At 42.2% G+C, this 15,850-nt stretch overlaps 1 protein-coding gene across 1 annotated transcript in view; it reads left to right on the forward strand.

Annotated features, from left to right (window-relative positions):
• Positions 1-15,850, forward strand: part of KIF26B (kinesin family member 26B) — a 303,764-nt gene that overhangs the window by 79,026 nt on the left and 208,888 nt on the right. The window contains exon 3 of the mRNA XM_054822246.1: positions 13,492-14,025. Within this exon, the coding sequence (XP_054678221.1) occupies positions 13,492-14,025 (534 nt within the window). The remainder of the gene's footprint in view (positions 1-13,491; positions 14,026-15,850) is intronic.

Consider the following 15,850-nt stretch of genomic DNA (forward strand, 5'->3'; position numbering starts at 1 on the left):
GTGGCATCTTTAATGACTGCTGATCTGCTCAGACTCCTGCCCTACCACTCTCACTCTGTCTCCATCTCAGTGCAGCTCTTCTGCTACAGCATCAGAAATAATGAGGTTTGGTGCTAATTCTAAGACACTGTGCTCCTTAGCTCGTGCCCCATCTGCTTCAGAGAAGAACAAAGCAATCTCTGAAGTAACTGTCCAGGTCTGTGTGAATCAGAAGGAGTAGAGATAAGCATGAGAGGTAAAAAGAAACTAATATTAAATTTAAATTAATGAGACTCAGACTCTGGAAATGAAACTAAGGAAAATAAGGTAATGCAGTGGTGGGAGAGCTTTCTATCTCACAATTGAAGTTGAATTTCTTTACTCTTTTCTTTCTGGATATGTAGCTTTCAGCTATTCAGACAAAAATAAATTTAAGCCAGTATAATAACAACTCCTTGTTTCCCCCTTCCCTGCACTGTTTTCCTTGAAGTGTCTTTCCGGGATGATGTTGACACTATTCTTTTTTTCTTCTTTTAAACCTAAATTCAGATGTCAGCTTGTCTGTCAATAAATAACAAAGCAGATTTTTTTCTGGTTGCATGAATTATGCAGGTATGTAGATTTTAGAATGTGTTTACTTAATCAGTGGTTGCTGAAATTCTTACAAGGTGTTTTAAGAGGCCACTGGGTCACACTACAGATTGTAAATCATTTTTGTTTAAGGAGGTATGTATAAGTTTTCTTAAATTGAGTTTGATTTCTGAATCTATAGAGCTGAATCAGTAGCAGAGAACCTGGAGCCTGAGTTTAGAGGGTTGCTATGTAGATAAGCGGAGGAGGTGCCCTTGGGTAGAGGGAGAGGGTAGGTAGCCTTATTTAGTGTATTTCAAGACCTGTGCCGTAGTGGCGGTGGCTACCTCTAGAACAAATAGCTTCATCCTTTCAGATGCTGTTGCCATTTCGCTATTGATTATGCTGTGACTGGGTACATAAGGAGCCCTGTATTAGTCTGAAATCATGATCAGTGTCTTTAATCTTTACAAAGGTTGAAAATCCATTCTCCTCCCCACTGGTTAGAGAGCTTTTCAGCTGACACTGTAACCTGAGGAACATTGTATTTTGGTTTGAGGCTGGGTAATGTTACCAGGCTCTACTAGAAGCTTTTTCTCCCTCCTCCTCCCTTTCTTTTTTTTTTTTTTGTGGCTCACTTGGGGACTATTTGGAAAAAGATTTGTAATCTTAGCCTTCATCAGACCACACAAGTCAAGAGGCTGATCCCCTCTTGAGCTTGTCAGCAGTCAGCTTATTCAGGACAGAACGTGAGCTGGGGTGAGAGTGGGGGAGGCATGTTTTTAGCCCACACTTGTAGATCGGTGTCATGGGGGGCCAGCAACATCGTGCTGTTTGGCAGTGAGGGCTCATTATGTGCCTGTCCCCTGTGGTCCCACAGCAAGGGCTTGAGGCTTCTGTTCGCAATGAATGGATGTGGGGAGGGGAGTGCTTGGCCTCCTTCAGCTCTGAATGCTTCCATTGAGACCTTGGTGAGAATGCTTTCCAACTGAGCCCAGTCGCATCCTCCACCAGTTGAATTGCTTGGGATTTTGCGAGGGTGTGGAGGACGGGGTACAGGCTGTGGAGGCTGTGACAGCCTAGGGGGGAGTTGCACAGTGCGAGTACTTTTGAACAAACCCAATTGTCCTGAACTGAAATGATGCCTGCTTCTTGAGTTTGGGAGGTTATTAGCTATACTCCAAAGCTCCCCTAATGTCACAGATCTGACTGTAAAGATACGTATTGAAACAGAGCATTTACCAGCCTGGAGAAGTGCAGTGGTAAATGTTTTAGACCATGTTGCTTGCTCCTGGCTGTAAGCGTGCAGCAGCATTCCCAGGGGGCTGACCATGGCCCACAGAATCGTACTCTATACCAGCTTCAGATCCGTGAAGGTTTCTGCTATGCTCACATCGCCAACTGACCCATCAGCCTCTGGACTCAAGCCAGTACCTTCCCTCAGGGCAGCCTTGCATCACGCAGCTGTGTCAGCTTGAGGCCGTGCTGGTGTGGTAGGTGCCTTCTGAGTCACCTTGCGAGGGAGCATCCAAAAGCAGGTCCCTTGGTATCTGCAAAAGTCCCAATGAGTGGAGTTGGAGCTTTTTCATGTAAGGCCACATTCAGCAACCTGACAGCTTCCATCCTGACCACAGTTTATCTTCCCCACACATCTTCCTGCACTCACCAGCCCCTCGAACCCAGTCTCTGCCACCTACTCTTGGCACAAAATACCAAATCCTGTGCAATCCCTGCCTCAGTAGATGCAGACAGAGTCTGCTGAATTGGAGCTGAAGCGTATGCTGAAGTATACAGATTAGTTTATAGTTTGTGTAAAAAGTCACACACAGACACAGATTAATGAAATTTAGTGGGTACGTTTGCAGCAGACTTACAAGAAAAAGGCTGTGTGTTATGGGCTTGTCATAACACACATTCTACCACTTGAGCTGTGCTGGCATAGTTAAACAGTGCAGCTGCCCCAAGGCTGGAACACAGAGCTCTGCCTGGCAGAAAGGTGTCCCATGTGCTGCAGTTTATCCTCATCCTGTACGTGAGACAGTTGTGACAGTGTAATTCTGTTCCCACCGAGAGTTGGCAGAGCCTTGTTACTTTCATGAGTTTTTTCTGGGATCTTGTTTTTTCTTCTTTCTCGCCTTTGCATACCCCAAATATTTATACCGTGCTAACCAAACATAAGCAGGTCTTGCAACTGGAGTGGAAACCTGCAAACAACTTTGCTCCTGAAATTATTCCCAGCTGAAAAGCTCCGGTGTGCTCCTGCTTCCTGCCCTGTATACTAGGTGGAATAAATGTTCTTTCATGGCTGCCCTAATACTCTTAGATTTCTAGACTGCATGGAGGTTGGGAGCACTCAGCACCCTCTAAGAGAAAGATTTTTAACTTTTGTGGTGCATTTTTGTTTGTTTTATATGTCTCTAATATTTTTGTAAAAGCTTATAAATGGTAAATATATCTACGCTATTGTACATGAGAAATGTGTAGAATATGAGGACATCAGGAGTGATGGAATTCTAGAGAGAGAAGAGTATTTACATATACAAATTTCACTTCCACAGAAAGTCTTTGATATGTTACAACTCATTTTAGGGGTTCCAGGGATCATAGGCAATAATTACAAGTGATTCCATGTGCACAAAAGACATTAAGCAAGCCCATAATTAGACAATTTGATAATTAGATTGTTAACAAGGTCTTAATATAACTATGTCAATGGAAACAGCTGTAAATACAAAACTATATCTGGTTACCGTCTGGTATTACCTCAAAGCTTGAAGGAGTTTTCACAAGCAAGCGTAACCCACCCTGAGATAACGTAAAACTGTTAGAATAAAATTTCAATGGGTTGCACTGGGAATTTTCTTTTCTCAGTGCACATTATTAGTGAAAACAAAACCAAGTGTTAATAAAAATAGTAAGTAATGTCATACACATCTAAAGTGGTAAGGATGGTATCAGTTATCCTAAAGCCTAGGATTAGTGCATAGAGTGAGGTGGGGTGACGCGGCTGAGGGGCAGGAGAAGGGTCAAAGGGTATCTGCTGGGTTTGGGAGCTGTGCACCTGATAAGCCTGGTGAGCCTGAGGCTGGCCGGCAGAAGGCTGGGCAAACCAGGGGAGGGAACACGGGCACTCTGTTGCTGGCAGGGAAGGAACAGGATGGTGGTGCATTTTCCCTCTCTGAGGGGAAAAAGGGGATTTCCAAGAAACTGAGTCGCTGAAATGTAGTCTGATCTTGGACATGACAGGAGTTTGAAGAATCCTGAGGCAAGAGGAAGCAGAGCAGCCCTTCTGGGGGTGAATGGCTTGGAGTGAGAAGGAGGTGGTAAATAACAACAGGCGAAATGTTACTGAGGAGGAAAGGTTTAGCAGATTGAAGTGAGACTGAGAGCCTGTGTGGCTGGACAACAGGGGACATTAGCTGCCTGTGGAGCAAGTGGCTGTCAGCACCTGGTATGTAGCTACTATTTAAAGCAGCAGCATGCTGCAGGCCTGGTATGTGTCAAAGAGGATGTTTCAGACAGGTGCTGTCAAACCTCAGAGCTGCTTACAGGATGCTCTTAGGCAACTTCTGTCCACCCAAAACACAGCATAAAGTCTTTTGGGAAAGCAGGGTGGCATACAACACGTTAATAGAGATGTTGTGATCTTCCTTCTAGGTCAGCATTTCCCTGTCTTTGCTAACCCCATCAGTAGACCTTCACGTTATTTGTATCGGAAATTAGTTGGAAAAAAATAATCCTTTCTTAGATCACTGCCTTGATTTCTCCTCTCCCTCTCCTTTGTCCCATGTCATCATCCCCAACCCACCCTCTCACCCCAATTTGCACCATCACCTTCAAGTAGGCATCTCGTCTTCTTCCCATTCAACCTCACGGGTTGCACGGTGTTCTGGGACTGTTCTCCATGGTTTTAACAAACCCTTCAGCTTTCACACTGCCCACTTGCTTGATCCTGGGTGCATTCACATGAAGGAAGTAGCTCCTAAAGAAGGCATGTAAGAGTTATGCAGAGGTTGAGGTGCATGTTCTTCAGTTCAGTTGGGATAAAAAAGGCTGATGGAAATCCCCAGTCAATACCTAGTGTGAGATGTGACTGCTGCTGAGTGGTAAGAACAGGTTTGTATGTAGCTTGGAATGCTCTGCATTGCTCCTATTTCCAAATTACATGTTTTTAACAGTGTTATCTATCTAATGCAAAATGGGAACACAGGGAAGAGGCAAATACATTTCAATTTTTCATGTGCCTCTGACTGTGAATGTGCATGGGAGAGACTTCATTATTACTATGAAGTGACTGTTGTCTTTGTGATATACTTTCCCAGGAACAAAATTCGTTCTCAGTTTCGTAGATGGCACACAGATAAGCTTCATCTGCTTTGAATAAAGTGGGCAGGATTGTACTTTTACTTGCATTTTTGCTAAGATTAAGATTACCTGGGTTGCCTAGTGTTTTCATACTCAAGGGCATGAAAGAAAGTAAATTTAGTGTGAATTTCAAATGGCTTTGTTAAACTGCAGTAAAACTCTTCAGGTTTTAACTGACCATAATTAGTGCTGTACCAAGGCTTGCAATGCCCTTATTCTAGTCAATCCATACCCTTGACCTTCCCAACTCCTCTCCAGTCAAGTTGGGAAGGGTGGAAATCTAACAGTATCAGAAAAGAAACCAGAGAAGAGATCCTGAATGAGCGTTGCTTGAGGAGAGCGTATCCAAGATGAACGAAAGGTAGCTCTGCTGAACCAGGTTGGAACCTCTGTGTGGAGAAATTAGTAAAATTGTTTCCAAAAGCTGAGTGAATTAAAAACAACAAAACAAAAGGAAGATTGAACATACAAAGGCAAAGCTCTTTACCCGTTGTATTAAGCCACCGATAACCTGTATCAATCTATTGATTTTTTTCTCCCCCCCCCCCCCCCCCCCCAACAGTGACCTTGCATGCAATTTAAAGATACTGGTGTTTCTTGGAGAGAAAAGCATAAAAGTGAGCATGCAGAAATGGTTTAAAAAAATCAGGATACAAAAGTAAGCTGAATAGGACAAAGTTTTTGATTCTCTGATGTCAGTTGTAGCTGTGCTGAAGCTGAACAGATTTGATAAAAAATATTACATACTGAATAACTCTTTTGAAAATGTGAAGTTATGAAATAAAAACCACAATTTTTCTAATGATTGTTTGCCTAAAATTAAAGGGATGTGATTCTCCTGTTTGAAAAGCAGTTACAAGAGGTTTCAGCTTGCTACAAACTCCTTTATAAATCAGGAGAACAGTAAGTATATAGGTGTCACAAATACTGTCCTGACCTTCACACTTGTGATGTTTAGTTACCATTCTTCAGGTATGACAGCTGTTTGAGAAATCACTGGTTACAGTGTCAATAGTAGCTCAGTGCTGGCGTTCATCAAAGAGCTGTAATGCTCTTCTCACAGGAAAAGCAAGCTAAACTTGAAAATGTGGAGGTGTGTCAGAGCAGTAATTGCTACTGTAGCCTGGTTACTCAGAGGTTCAAGTGATCTGTTGATGTGATGCTTATCAAAGCTTGGAATAATGGGGAAGTTTAAAAGGATCAAAGGAAAACTAATGTTATTCCAGTATTTTAACAGGTCTGGCCCATGTAATCATAGGTCAGTCATGCTTCATGCTTATCCCAGATGGGTTTGAAAGAGTGGGTAACAGGATATCAACAATAAAGAACAGTTTCATTTTGAACGGCAATCAGAAGGATTTTATGAAAAAAAAAATAGTAGCATCACATTTGCCACATTGGTGACGAGTAAGACTACACATTTGGTTGATAAAGGTAACTGTTCATAAGCTCTTGGAAACATCTCAAACAATAGTTAGGTCAAATTTCTAGTCCACCCCCAGCTGAGTGAAGAGGCTGCAATAGCAACTGAGTTCTGTGTGGTGACTGGAGACTTGAACAAAAATGCATCTGTGATACATCTGGGTTGCATGTATGACACGAGACTGCTTATAGCAATGATGCAGAAAAGTACTAGGGGGTCAAGGTGAATAATCAGTTGAACACAAGCTCATAGTGTGCTCTGGTGGCTAAGAAAGCAAATGCAATCCTTCAACGTTCAGGCAGGAAAATACAAAGCAAGGAGGAGAGAATGGAGCTGCTGCTTTTTCTAGCACAAGTGATGAGGCTTCTGCAATTCTGTGCTTGTTTCTATTCTTTGTGCTATAAAAAGGGTGCTGACAAATTCTGCCCCTTTGGCAACAGCTGAGTTTGTCTACCACATAGCTGTAGAAGCAGCTTCCGTCCAGGATACCCAGTGCCTGCTGTGGCCGCAGATTCAGTCTGGGTTGCAGAGCTCTAGACAACTGCATAGCAGAGCTCCTTGGGCAAGGCTTGGATTTGCACCACTGAATGTATATTTAGATTTTCCTGCTGCTATTTCATCTCTTCTTCCCAGCCCAATTAAAAATCTGGCTGCTGTTTCGCTATCAAATGCTAATACAAACACCTGTGTGCCAGATGTGTACAGCTGTAAGTCCGTCAGTGCTGATCCATTGTCAGAGTCGTAAGCCAATCCATGGAGCAATTAGAAAATACTTTTTGTTTTTCCCCTTCTTCTGTCCCTCCTCCTCCTCATTTTTAATCCTCCTATTTTTCCAGGGTTTTCCTCTCTTCTGCTTCCTACTGCTGCAAGTTTGTAAGGTGAGCCTTGCTCGGACTTTCTGTCTCTTTCAGATAAGAAAACAGAGAGCTTAAACCAAAGGAGCACATTTTGCTGGCTGCAGAGTGGCTGGTTTATACTGACAAATGTTAAACTATAAAAGTCCAAATGTCAGTAGTATTTGCCAGCTCAAGAAAAACACCTTGAAAATAGCAATGTTGTGTGAGGGCTACACCAGACAGGATTAAGATTTCATTTTTCCTTCCCCCCCTTCCCTGAAAAGAACTGGTCCCCCAGATGTGTTCTGGAGATAGCGACTGTGGGACAGGGAGCGCTCTCATGGCCCTTTGGAAAGTGAAGGCTCAAGTCAGCAGCAGAAAGCAGTTCTTCAAGTTTGAGGGACAAAAATGGTAATAGTTACAGAAGTGGGATATGATAACACTGCAGAGGTTTTTACTGCAGTTGGTAAGACTTTACATGGAAACAGGCTAATGTGAAGAGGCTCTTTCTTATTCCACTATGCTTTCCTCATGACCTCTGTCTCTCCTTTTGCCCAAGTTCCCTACTTACAGCGCTCCAGTTCAGGATTGCATCCTCTGTCCTCTCCCCGAGATGTAGTAACAGTGCTTACGAGGGGGATGTTCCTGCTGGGGAAAGGAGTGAGTTTCAGAAGGACAAGAGGGAAATATGTTCTCCTTTTCTAGCAAAGGAGATAGTTACATTTGCTCAGCTGGGAGTAGTAATGGATGGCTTATATAGAGAATACAGGTTGGACGTGAGGGAAATCTTCTGTGACTGGGTAAGGCAGAGTGATCTCGCCCAAGGAAGGTGTCAGTTGCTGTGTACAGAGCAATAGAAAAAGGGAGGCCACCTCAATGTACCCTTGGTCTTGTACGTATGCAACTTTAGCTTTTACTTACCAAAACACCGCTGGTGCTAGCGGAGATCCTGCCACCTTAGATAATTCAGATGATTGGGTCTTTACATAGCAAAGGGTTCCAGGGTTCCCAGCTCAGTTTGATGGTACAGTGCTACTAATTTATAGCCATAGTGTGTACCCTGTCATGCTTATTTGAGAGAAAAACTCCCATTGACTTCAGTTTATTTGAACATACTTTTGCTTTAACAGAAGTAGTGCCATTGTAACAGTGAGGAGCTATTTTTCAACTCTTGGGGCTCTGGAATGCTGAAAACAGCAAATCTCTGAAATGTAGCCTAGAAGATGATAGGATATGTTTAAGTTAGGGTGCAGAGACACTTGGAAAATAGCCCACGTGCCTTTGGAAAGTAAATTTACAAGTATAATCTCTTTATTGGGCTGGAAAATACACCCTCAAGAGAGAAAGGAGAACAGAAGAGATTTTTTTTTTTTTTCCCCCTGAATAGAAACCAACCATGAACTAACAGGATTGTGTTTAGAGCAGAGATGTTTGCACAGTCATGGAAAAACATGTGTTTTTTATCAGGGTTAAGGCTTCCCTCCTACTAATGTTTCTTAATTAGTTCTTTCACTCCCCGCCTGTGGAGAGTGAGAGTCTGGAAAACACACTTCTTCCTGGGCAGAACTTTGATCATTGCTTTCCCCTGCTTCTCCCCTCACCTTGCATGATGGATTACATACCAGTAGTCACTGCTGCCTGGATCCTTTCAGAAACAAAAGAATAAAAGCAGCCTTCCAGTACCTAAACGGGACCTACAGGAAAGCTGGAGAGGGACTGTTTACAAGGGCATGTAGTGATAGGACGAGGAGTAATGATTTTAAACTGGAGGAGGGTCAATTTAGATTAGATAGTAGGAAGAAATTCTTCCCTGTGAGGGTGGTGAGGCACTGGAACAGGTTGCCCAGAGAAGTTGTGGCTGCCCCATCCCTGGAAGTGTTCAAGGCCAGGTTGGATGGGGCTTTGGGCAACCTCGTCTGGTGGAGGGTGTCCCTGCCCATGGCAGGGGGGTTGGAACTAGATGGGCTTTAAGGTCCCTTCCAACCCAAACCATTCTGTGATTCCATGAACTCCATGAGTCTTCTGTGACCATCTTCAAGGAGAAGCTGACCCCTGTCATTTAGTTAGTATTGACTGATTTGTTTTCCCTGAAGAGCAATGAATAAAGAACACCACAATTTGATAAGAAAGTCTTGAGTTCCATTGTATAGATGAGTTTTCGCTGAGGTAGAATGATATAAGGTTACAATGTCTAACTTGTGTAGGCTATAGTTGACCAAATCAAATACAGTTGTGGACAAAATTTTAGACTATGTCCTATATTAGTGTCTGCCCACTATATGTTTGCAAAAAAGTAGTATGCCTATGAGGTATTTGCATATGAATCTATGATCAGCTAGGTTCCATGTAACATGTAAAAGTGCAAATTACTCATCCTATTTCTTGCCTACCTCTCTGTCCACCAGTGGAGCTCTGCCTGCTTTTATCATGTCCTCTTGTGAGCTTTGTGTAAATGTGTGTGAAATAAACTGTGCTTCATGCTGAAAGTGGTTGTTTGCTCTCTCTGAGGAAGATGGGCACAAGCTGGGTAGCAGGAAGGAAAGGATTATTCTCTTTGTAGTCTGCTTTCTTAGTGATGGTGTTAAAGCATCATGAAAACTATACAGCAAGGTATGGATTTATGAAGGGAGATGAAAGAGAGGAGGATGCTTCTGCATTACCTTACATGATCATATAGTAGTGCTGTTCCTCCTCCTCCATGAGGTCAGGACTGCATTTACCCTGGTACAGCTGTCTGTGTACTTCAGTGTTTCTTAACTAGTGCCTGTTCACTGGGTACGTTTTCACTGGGTAGAGTCAGAATTCCTCAGCATACCTGTCTATGATGGATCTCTAAAAAGCAAAACTTCCTTCCCTCTTCTGTCTTTCCTATTTGAGTTTTTAGTTCAGGACCAAAGATGAGGGATTAATTACTAGCTGGTTACAGTGGTGAAGAAGAACGACTAAACATAGCTGGAATTGGTGTTTACTTGAGCTTGAAAACTCAAAGGTAATGGGAAAAGGCTCCTCGCACCAAAGCCCGATGTGCACTCCTTTCAGTTCACTGCTCGCCTTGTGCATTTATGGTCTGTGTTGTGACTGATCTCCTAAAGCTTTCAGACCTCTTACACGCCTTCATTTGTTTATTATAGGAACAGGAGTTTATAGTAATGCTGTTTATACTAAAGATGGGTGAACCACTACAGCAATAAGAGAAACCATCATGAACCTTTGCCCTAAACTCAAACCAAACTCTCTTGTGATTTTTAAAGTTCTGTTTCAGTTTTCAGTGTCACTGTGCTTTGTTCTGTCAGGACTGGAAATCAGTGCCAAAATATAAATGGTATTTCCAGTGTCAACCTCAAACTTCACAAGCAAATCTGCTCTCATGCCAGGGTGTGTGGAGTTCCTTAGACCTCACAAGTTTCAGTAGTGAGTATAACCTTTCCAACTCCTGCTGCTTAGTGCAGCTAACTCAAGCGCTTATCCAGTGAGGCTTGCCCGTCACTATTTCATGTGGGACAAGATACTGTTATGCCTATGGGACGAGGTACTGCTTATTGGACAGGGGAATATATGTAGATGATTGCTTGCAGATGAAATACAGAAGCAGAAAGTGCTGTGTAGCTGCATTTCCCTGCTATTCAGGCAAGGGTGTAGTGACTTGTCCAGCTTTGGCCTCCTTCCTGCTAAACGTGTTGCAAGCCTGTCACCTGATTCTTCCGTGCAATTATAGTGGGGCTGCCCAGTGCAGAACGAGAAAGTAAACTCTCTTTTAGGCTCTATCCGTTTTGTTTTGAGAACAAAATGTGACTAATGTGTTTCTGGAACCCGAGTTCCTCCAAATTTATTTGCTGTCCTGTAGGCTTTTCTGTTTCATATTCCAGACTTGGATTCAGTGTTGAGCTATCCATCTAGTAGAGTCTGATAGATTAGTAGGGCCAGTCTTGGGAGTAATCAATTCAGGTTGTGCCTGTTTTCCTCCTTTCTGCTCCTGAGGAGGAACAGCCTTCCTTCTTCCCTCCCTCCCTCTCTCTCTGTTTATTGTTGTATCAGAGAATGATCTGATGTTTGTTTTAACATTGAGATGAAGCTGAATTCACTGCTGTCCAGCACTCTTTAAAGTTGGTGTGCTACTTGAATATTTATATCATGCTGACATTTGCTTACTTTAGAGAAGGCTTTATTTCCTTGGAATATTTATCATAGTATCCAGGAATTTCCACGTTGAACCACTGCTGGATCTGAATGTTGTATATAATTACCTGGGTTCAAGCCCAGTTGCCTAAGAAAAGTTAACTTTCAAAGAACAGCAACTAGCTCTGTGGCATGGCATTAGCTAGCTGAGGGAAGAGCTGGTGAGGATTTTTCCTGGACTGATGTGGAGCAGCCTGGAAAGAAGACTCACACCTCACTTCAGCTATATAGGTAGCTTTGTCTAGCTCATTATGGTAAAAATAGAGAGTCCTTTTCCTGCGTACCTGGCATCATGGATGGGGTACCCATATCTGATGTGATCTGTTGACCTAGTTATAGTCTGGAATGGAGAATAAGATTTGACATCTTTTGCATCCTGTTTTTTCCCCCTGATTTCCACCAGTCCCTTTTCTGAAGGTTAAGGGGGGAGGGTTGGTGCAGAATCCAGTTCCTGCCTTCCTGACACACTTTGATGCTCTGACCCCCTTTGTGCATAGAATAGAAATGACCAGCTTGAGCCTTGATCAGATCTCGGCCTCCTGTTGTTTCCCATCAGCTTATATGACTCTCTGGGGCTTCTGGGGCTAGAACTGCTCTTTTGCTGCTGTGCATAAAGAGGCACCATGATTTATGAATCAATTAATCACTGCATGCTGAGGAGCTGTTCACGGTAGTTAAACAGTGAAAATAAAATGCTTGAGTATATAATAAAGACGGATCATAATGAATATGACCCTCTACCAATGAATTATCTCCCTCCCTATATTATATCCCATACCCATTCTTTCTCAGCACAGCCAAACTCTCAAGACATGAAATCTGTCTATCTTGGATGGCATGGGGCTCATCAAATTACTTGATAAGGGTGGTGTCTGTTTGTGTGATTTCCGCCCCCCCCCCCGTCTGATTTCAGTTTGCTGCTAAAGCCACAAAGAGGAAAAAAATAATAATCTGATTGTAAATCTTTTTGAGTGGTCATAAGAAAATCCACCAATAAGTCTCCAAAACTTAAGCAAGGGAAGGTGAAGTCTGCCCTGCCTGGACTGTAAAACCACAAAAATGTGGTGTGAAATTTCCAGAAATATTTCCATCACATAACTGTCATTGCTCTGCGTTTCTAAAACTGCACGATACTGTAAGAACTAGGCAAGTTTGGTGATAAGCCCCTGCTAAGACTGTTGTTTGACTTCACAGCTTACTGAAGCACTTTGCAATTTAGGTCAGCATTCAATGACTGCAGTCAGATCAGGGTGGCATATTGCTCTGTGGAGAGCACCACTGACGTTCAAAGATCTACCCATGAGGTAAGGATATGAGGCAAGAGGTTTTACACCTGATCATGTGGTTTTGCACCAAAACTATGCTTTCCAAGAAGAAGAGTATTATTTACAAATTATTGACCCTCTACATGTTCTATTTTTTAAATAAAATTACTGTTTTATTTTACATTATCAGCAGATAACCAAAAGAGCGATAGAACATTTCATTAGCAGAGAAGGTTTCTTTTCTGGCTGAAAAGTGTATTCTTGGTAAATGAAATGCTGAAAAGCTCTTGAAAACTTTATGAAATATCCATCTGTTTTGAATTCTGAAAAGAATTTTGGGAGGGTAGTGGTACCTCTGGTTTTTTCATTTTTTCTTTACAGGCAGGCTTTGAAATTTTACATTTTTGTTGCAGAGTATTTCCTGTATTTTCTGAGTAGCAAAAGCTGGCAGTGATGAGTAGATGGATTTGTGAACCTTGCTACAAGCCCGCTGGTTTTAGTGGAGTTGCTCTTGATCTCACCTGTGTAACTAAGAGTAGATTTCATTCAAGCCAGAAATTAGGTGCAGTGGTGTGAAGCAGGTTAATTCACTCTCTCTGCCGTGCATTGAAGCTTGCGGTGGAATTATAATATTTGCCACTTATCAGTAAAAGTAAAATAATTTTTTCTTTCCAACACAATCTAGTTTCTCATTTTTGTTCAGCTCTGTTGCTGGCATATGTTGACTGTATCTAATGGCCTTTGTTTGCATTCTAAGCTTATCTCACAAATTGGCTTTTGAAATGCACAATCAGCAGTAATAATGTTTCACTGTGGTGACCATGGTTAAACATTTATCTCCTGTCCCCCCCTTCTCCCTCCTCTGTTTGATTTTTAGGACCCAGGTTTCTCTTCGGTGATTCATGACAAACTCCAGGTTCCCAATACCATTCGTAAGGCATGGAACGAGAAGGACAACAGATGTGACGTTTGTGCCACGCACCTGAACCAGCTGAAGCAAGAGGCCATTCAGATGGTGCTGACCTTAGAGCAAGCCGCCAACTCGGAACATTACGATGCCTCGCCAGGCTCTCCCCCACCTCTCTCCAATATCCCCACGTTAGTGAGTCCCCGGCACATGGGCAGTCTGCAGCCCAGGGACTGGGCATACGTGCCTGCTCAGTATGCTACATCTAATTATACAGGCTTTGTTGCCAACAAACACAGTGGAAAACCTAACAGTCTAGGAATTGCCAATGGCGTGGAGAAGAAAAATGGCTCTCCTGGACACCAAGCCAAGGTCAGCTTTCAAATGGCCACCAGCCCCAGCAACGGTAACGTTCTCAACTCTGTGGCTATCCAGGCTCATCAGTACCTTGACGGCACCTGGTCTTTGTCAAGAACAAACGGCATCACTTTATATCCCTACCAAGTACGTATTCATTTTCTTCCCATTGAAGCTTGCATGGGCATGTTAACAGTGCTTGCTCCTGTTGGGTAGAAGTAGAGCCATTCATAACAGGGAGCACCAGAACAAGGAGTGCTATAAATTCCTATTTCCCTGATAGGGGACTGAGTTGGGGGACGCATAGATCACAACCAGTATAAATTAGAACACCTTTTATTAATTCAGCTGTTACTAATAATAGAACCAAGCTGTTGTTTTTAATAGCAGATAATTATTCCCTCAGTTCTCACTCGCGCTCATAATACTTGGTTGGAGCAACAGCTGGAAGCCAACCACACTTGTTTACTCACAAGTGGAAAGCAGCACTAGTGACTTCTGGATTGGTATTCAGGAAGTACCCAGAAGGTTTTTTGGTTCATCATGTATGCATATGATCCTATGGTGTTTGTCTCCAGATAGCAGGCACTACCTTCGTTGATGTATTCTGAGTCACATACATTCTTATTGATGCTCGTGTGTGCTTGTGGCCTTCTGCAGATTCAAATGATTCTTGGTGCTTTGATATTTATCAGTTCTCATGGATTCAACAGGTCCACTAGTCTCCAGAGCTTAGCAGTTCTAGGGAGATTTTCATGCACTTCTCAGCATGTTCTTTTCCTCCTCTTTGGCCTGGTGCTTTCTGGTACACAGCACCCATAGGTACCTGTAGAACCCATCCACACCATCTGGCACAGAAGGGGCTTTTATGACCGGAGGTAGGCTTTCCAACCAACTTAGCTGCAGGTGGTGGGATTTTCAGAGTGCACAAGCACTTGCAGATTGCAAAGCTAGCCTATTCTTTCTGAGTTCTCTCAGCCATCCCTACTGACTTCCTTAGGCATATAAATATCTTTGGAAGTTGGTCTTTCTACTAAGTTATGAACAGATTGGAAGATAGATCCCTAAATTAATATTTAACATTTATCAGTATGTGTAACTGATATTACAGCCAGAAAAAAGTGATGTTATTCATAAGCATGAACATATTGTCATGCAGAAAAGACGACTTGGTAAAACCAGAAGAGAACTACAGTTATTTTATCTGGAAAATTTGTGACTTTATAGTTTTGTGGATTTATGCTCTGGTGAACCTGAATCACATTTGGGCAGGTCAGTATGTGATCATAGTTCCATCTAAGAAAAAAAAACTAAACAAAGAACACACATTAGGAAAACTGAATAATTACTATTTGTATTAGGAAAATCAGTTCAGTTTCATTGCATTCACAATCTTTTAGGTTCATCTTCTATGAAAATGTGTTTTTTGTTTACTTTTTAATAATGTTCATTTTGTCTTAAAAATATTCAATAAGGAGAATCTAATATTCAAAACTTTCCAGACTGATCCTACAGTTTGGCTCCAGTTAGATTAAGGACTGTTCCCTATTATTTCTCTCTCCTTTCAATATCCTTGAAATAGAAAAGACACATCCCAAAAAAACCCTCAATGAAACCAACCAGATAAACAAAAAAAAAACCAAACCAAACAAACCTAGTAACGTTGGTCTGTGATGGCCTGTGTTTATAGTAAGTTTTATATTCTCTTTAAGATTCCACCTGCAAGTGTTAAAATTCTCACTTTACTCAAGTGTCGCATTTAACCGTCCAGTCAAGGAATAATAATGATGGCTTTTGTCTTTAAACATGTTGAAAGGATTTTAGTGTTTGGTTATGTAGTATCTGTATCTGACTGGGAATTAGTCAAGTAAGAAGAAAAAATTTGAAAAGTAACTTATTTGTAATTTGAAGTAGTAAGAAGATGCAAGCTTTGCTTTTTCTGCTTGTGTGTACAGAAACTAATCTTATTTGC

Source organism: Grus americana, chromosome 3, assembly GCF_028858705.1.
Source record: "Grus americana isolate bGruAme1 chromosome 3, bGruAme1.mat, whole genome shotgun sequence".
In the NCBI taxonomy this organism is placed as follows: Eukaryota; Metazoa; Chordata; class Aves; order Gruiformes; family Gruidae; genus Grus; species Grus americana.